The sequence below is a fragment of the Eschrichtius robustus genome, chromosome 10 (assembly GCF_028021215.1).
Source record: "Eschrichtius robustus isolate mEscRob2 chromosome 10, mEscRob2.pri, whole genome shotgun sequence".
Lineage (NCBI taxonomy): Eukaryota > Metazoa > Chordata > Mammalia > Artiodactyla > Eschrichtiidae > Eschrichtius > Eschrichtius robustus.
Window position 1 is genome coordinate 51,566,050 of NC_090833.1, and position 6,000 is coordinate 51,572,049.

The 6,000-nt window shown below is 40.0% G+C and overlaps 1 protein-coding gene across 1 annotated transcript in view; it reads left to right on the forward strand.

The window, feature by feature from the left end:
- The window catches only part of DOCK8 (dedicator of cytokinesis 8), a 220,983-nt gene extending 215,435 nt beyond the window's left edge, over window positions 1-5,548 (forward strand). Inside the window, exons 47-48 of the mRNA XM_068551869.1 lie at window positions 2,881-3,051; window positions 3,440-5,548. Of these exons, the coding sequence (XP_068407970.1) occupies window positions 2,881-3,051; window positions 3,440-3,500 (232 nt within the window). The 3' untranslated portion in view covers window positions 3,501-5,548. The remainder of the gene's footprint in view (window positions 1-2,880; window positions 3,052-3,439) is intronic.
- Window positions 5,549-6,000: the final 452 nt, after the last annotated feature.

The following is a 6,000-nucleotide window of genomic DNA, read 5'->3' on the forward strand; positions in this document are numbered from 1 at the left end:
CAGATTGATTTACAGAGGAAACAGACTTAACCTGATTTAAATATAGACATTGTCTGCCCATGACTTGTGTGCCTCTGTAAGGTTTGTACCATAACACACAGTGGGGCTGATGAGACATCAGCCTGGGAGCAACAGGATCCTGGATTTACATCCACCTTTGCTGTTCCCAAAGGTGTATGACTCTGGACAGGGCACTTCATCTCTTTGCATCTTAGTTTCATCAACTATGAAAAAAAAGGGACTGGAATATAAAATCTCTGACATTCCATCATCATTCTTATATAGAACAAATAGTTTCTGCACTCAGACTGGGTCTATCAGGAATAGTAACAATAATAATAATAACAATAAGTGTTCTAGGTTTTAGCTATGTACCAGTACTATTCTAAGCATTTTATATATTTAATTCCTTTAATCTTTATAAAAATTTTTGAGGTAGGCTGTTATCGCCATCATGTCACAGGTGAAGAAACTAAGGCATGGAAATGCTTAAGTAACTTGTCTAATGTCACAAAGCCAATAAGTAGCAAAGCAGGATTCAGAGGTGAGCACTCCAGCTCCAGAGCCTGTTCTCTCTAGGAAGTACATTCAGTTGGCAGTAACAGAATGGAACTAACAGTGGCTTAAATTAGATAGGAAATTATTTTTCTCTCATATAAAACAAGATCAGAGATAGGAATCCCAGAGCTGTGTGGTGGTCACATAAAGTCATCAGAGACCCTGGCTCTTTCCATTCTTTTGCTCTGCTATCCTGGTTATAGTAGATCCATCCTCATAGTCACAAAATGGCTGCTAAGGCTCTGGCCATCACAACCACATCCTAGGCAGGTATCAGGAATAGAAATGAGGAAAGAGCAAAAGGCTACACCCCTTTAAAGAGCTTTCCTAGTGACTTCATCTTATAGCTCATCAGCCATCCCTATTTATAAGGGAGGCTAGGGAATGTAATTTTCCAGGTGGGTATACCACCTGTAGTTCTGCTACTAAGCAAGAGAGGGAATGGTTGTTGATGAAGCAACTAGCAATTTTTTGGCCATACTGAGGGACTGATATGTGAGCTGTGCTGAAGGAGCATCACAGAGAAGGGAGGGCAAGAGATGCAGAGGGGGAGGGCTGCATGACCACCCTCTCTGTAGAAAAGACACCTTAGATAGAGGACTATGAAAGTTACCCCCAGCAAAACCAGGAACCATGTTCTGGAAGCACGACTTCCCACCCTTTCTAGACCCCATCAGTCTGGTTTCTGTAGGACTCTGCTGAAAAATCCCAGCACATCGACTGTAAGAAAATGCTTGTGTTCAGTGAACTTATCAACAAAGGGAGCAGCAAAGGAGGGGGCTGTCTGGAATGGTGGTGTCACTGAGTGAAAGTTGCACAGTTCAGCTGTTTGTGGACCTAATGAAAATGTTACAGATAGGACCATTTTTTAAAAATTATTTGCAATGTAGTTATATGATCCTGTGTACATTTCCCAAGAGATATGGCTCTTCTCTAGGAGGGAAACATAATGCATGGCTCTCTTTAGTTTATGGATTTAAATAACACAGTGGAAGTTATTTTAACTTTCATAAGAAAATCTAGAGAATATAATCTAAGTGGAAGGAAGAAATACAGAAAATGTCTATGAAACAATTTTATGTTATAAAATTTGTTAAAATATAAAGTTACAAAAATTCGCTCCACCTATTAATATATTTGTCTTTTTAAAACACTATATAAAAATATTTAAAAATTTAAAGTAATAAAAAAAAGAAAGAAAGAACAAAGAGAGCAACCAAACCAAAAAACAAATCCACCAATGATAATAAGTGCTAAAAACTATACTAAAAAACAAAATCACTATATATATCTATAGCTATTATGTCTTCTGATAACAAAGATCACAGAGAGTATAGTTCCTTCTTCCAAAGTTTGCAGAGTAGCCATCCCCAAGTTAGCAGTTCGCTCTTGCAGGTCTCTTGTCTGCCAGTGTTACAAAACCGGTCCTTGAAGTCTCCTTGAAGAAACTGATTTCATTTTACACATTGTGGTAGCTCATAACTGTTAGTTAAGAGGCAATAAAAAAAATAATAAGGGGTGATGTAGATTTCTCAGGATTCAAAGGCTGTATACCTCCCCTTCCTACCTCTTCCCTGAAACCTTTGATATGTAACCTTTGGTATCCTACAGTTTGCTTCAGTTAATGTCAAACTTAAAAGACAGGTGAAAATCCAGTTAAGGGCCTGCTTTTGGCTTCCAGGGTGAGTTAAATCAAGCCGTTCTTCTACAGCAGGCTGATTCCATCATGAAGCTATGGCCGTAGGTTTAATGTTGCCTAGGCCAGGTAGCTTCCCCCTGCCCCATAGCTGTATGTGTTCAGTGGTAATAGGGAGGATTTGGTAGCAAGGCCTGGGTATCCCCATAACACAATCCAAATCTAGCACCACCATTAAGAAAACAGTTTAAACCATGTTGATCATGGGAATCCTATTCATCTGAAGGAAAACAGAATCATTACTAATCATTGTACGTCACCTAAGTTTCAGCCATTATGTTGTCCCTTCAAGATTTGTTGATTTGTAAGTTCCCTTGGATAGAACAGTATAAAATAAAAGGCAAGGCTTCATCACGTTTGAATAACATGATTTTCTTCTTTAGTACATACCATACTGCATGGGAGAGACTGGAGCTGGCTTTGTAGCTTATTGACTTTGTGACATGAAGCGAGTTACTTAAGCTTTCTGTGCCTTAGTTTCTTCACCTGAGGTGTGAGGGTGATAATAGCCGACCTCATAAATTTTTGTAAAGATTAAATGAGTTACATATATAAAATTCGTAAGCACTTCAAACTCGTATGAAATGCAACCTCATTTTCTCCCCACCCTGATATTTGCATCTCAGATGCGGTGAAGCCGTAGAGAAAAACAAGCGTCTCATCACGGCAGACCAGAGGGAGTACCAGCTGGAACTCAAAAAGAACTACAACAAGCTGAGAGAGAACCTCAGGCCAATGATAGAGCGGAAAATTCCAGAACTCTACAAGCCGATATTCAGAGTTGACAGTCATAAGAGGTAAGAAGAGGGCAGGGGAGGCGTCTTCCCAGAGGATAAAGGATAGCGCTTGAGGCCCAGCAATCAGAACTGCAGAACCTCTGGGTGTGGGAGCGGGCCCTGGAATCAGAGAAGCCACCCAAGCGTGATCTGCTCTGCTTGCATCCCGCTTCTCCTGCGCCTTCTCCTTGACCTCTCCGGGGCCCCTCCATGCGGCCTTCTGCCAGCCGTCTCTCCAGGGCCGAATTACTGCCTGTGTTTCTTCCGGCACAGCGCGAAGGCATGGCCGCACTTTCCCGTATTTACTTACTTACTCCATGATTGATGTGCTTTTCTAGCGAGTGATTTTCCTCTTTAAAAGGCTAACTGTTGTTTCTTACTTCTGTTCTCTCTCCCTCCTTAATTTCAGAGACTCCTTCCACAGATCTAGTTTCAGGAAATGTGAAACCCAGTTGTCACAGGGCAGCTAAGAAAAGCTATCTTCACCCATGAAGACTGGAGGCCCTGTGACCCTGGAGAAGGACCCGCTGGAACTTAAAACAGGACATTTGCCGCACAGGACATGCCACATGCTCCTTGACCAGACAGCACTCTGGAAGCTTTGGGATGCAAGTGACCATGGAAATTACACCCAAATGGGGTCTGAGCAGATCCTGGGGCATTTGGGGGATGGAGGTGGTGGAGGATGGTTAATCAGGGGTGCCTGTGTATTTATTAAGCCATGTTTTTTCGCATAATTGTGCAAAACAAAGCATAAACAGCATCTCCTGCTGAGTGGGCAGGAACTGATGACTTCCTCCCTCCTGTATTTGAATTTAACCTGTATTTAGATAAACCCAAATTGCCCAAGGGAAAATGGACAAGTTGTCCACCAACCTATTCAGAGTGAACTTCTCCCCTCTTTATGGGAAAGGAGGGTGACCTTGCTGGAGTACAAAACATTTCCAATAAAACTGTGAGGGGAGGCCTTTCTAGAAATCAGAAGATCATGAAGGCTGGAAATGTGGGGATCGATTAATTATTTGTGAACTTGTTACCCTTTTGGTAACGGTGGACTAATTGTTGTATAGTTATTTTTGCTTTATTGTTCTATTAGGTGGTTAATTTAACATGCATTTATAGAGGAGCACATGCGAAGCACTGAGTTAGGAGATACATGGTACTCTGAGCGACCTGCCCGAAGTTGCAGATGCTGCAGTTCCTTAAATCGAAACAATTCTCCTCTAAAGCTTTGCGTTTTTTCTTATGCTCTCTCTTGCTCACTCTTTTTCTCATCCTCTCTGGGACCAAGTTTATTTTTATAAAAGGATAATATTTCTACTTTCATTTCTGAACATTGTGCTGTCCGTCAGCATGTGTACATCAACTAAAGAATATATTCAGGATTCTTTGGACAGTGTACTTTAGGAGGAAGATGAACAAAGTTATTATTTGAGAATTAAATTATATATTTTTTCGTATGACTGATTACCTTGACTGGTACTAAAAATGTAATAAGAATTGCAAGCAAAATGTTCCCCTTTGCAACTCGTGTTTTTTATTTCGACAACTCATGACTCTTTTGTAAAGCATTTCAGAGAAGAAGAAAGGTGCATGATCATGGCCTTGGTCAAACAGTGCTATCCAGGGTCACACCTCGTATATAATATTTAATCTTGGTGGTCATGAGAGAGAATTTAATTTGGATATTCCAGAACTTTTTGTTTACACCATCAGGTATGCATGAATTTATATTCTGAAAGAGGACCGTTTTGTTTTGTTTTTAAATTACTAAAGCTTACTAGTTTAAGGGGCAAACTTTTTGTTTTTTAGGCATTTGGGGCAGAACTCTTTCTAAGTATATGATATGTTTGTTTTCTTAAATGAGTACGCATGACATATTTTAATTCCATGTGTTGTTTAGTGTCTTCTGTGTGGGAGACACTGGGTGAGACCAAGGTCAAACAACATTGTCAAAGCCTCTTAGTTTAGAGAGGAAGAGCATCTGTATGTGTAGCCATAATACACAGCAGACTAGAACAGGCCCTGTGGAAGGTAACCTTTCCTGAGTGACTCCAGGGTGGCCATTATTATCAACACCTATTATATTTTGCCTTCAAACAATAAGCCTTAGGTGGTACGTAATGTAGACCTGGCTTTTAACTCTAAAAGCCCTAATAATCCTATGACCTAAAATATTCCGGATTAAATGTCCCTTGCTTTTAGATACGTGTTGTCACTTTTGATTTCAGTCTCTCTTATACTGCAGTGGGTACCACTTGCTTCACAAGTGCAAGGGCTGTGTTCACTGTTGCATTCCTATCCCCTAGCCCAGAACTCAACACACGGAAGACATTTAATAAGCATAAGCTGAATAATTAAATGAATGAATGAGTGTGAGTAGGCCTGCTTCTAGACCAGCACTGTGCAGTAGAAATATAATACAAGCCACATATGTCATTTTAAATTTTCTAGTAGGCACATTAAAAAAAAAATCAGGAAAAGAAACAGGTGACAGTAATTTTAATAATACATTTCATTTAACCCAATATATACAAAATATTATCAATTCAACATGTAATTAATATGAAAAATTATTAATGAGGTATTTTACATTCTTTTTTTCATACTGTGTCTTCAAAATCTGTATGTATGTGTTTTATATTTAGAGATTTTACACTTTACACTTAATCTCAATTAAGTCCAGCCACATTTCAGGTGTTCAACAGCCGCATGTGGCTAGTGGCTACTGTATTGGATGGTACAACTCTAGAAGCTTCCAACTTTTATAACGTGATGCCTCTGATCTGTGGGCTCAGACTATAGATAACCAATGTAGGAAGAATACTGTCTAGAGTAAGGAAGACAGAATTCTGACTGAGAGCCCACGGGCTTACCTAGAAGTGAAGCTGGTGGAGTTGGCAAGTGTGGACTGGTCAACACTGGTGTAGCTCATACTCTTTCTAGGCTAACCCTGGCTCTTTTCTCAAT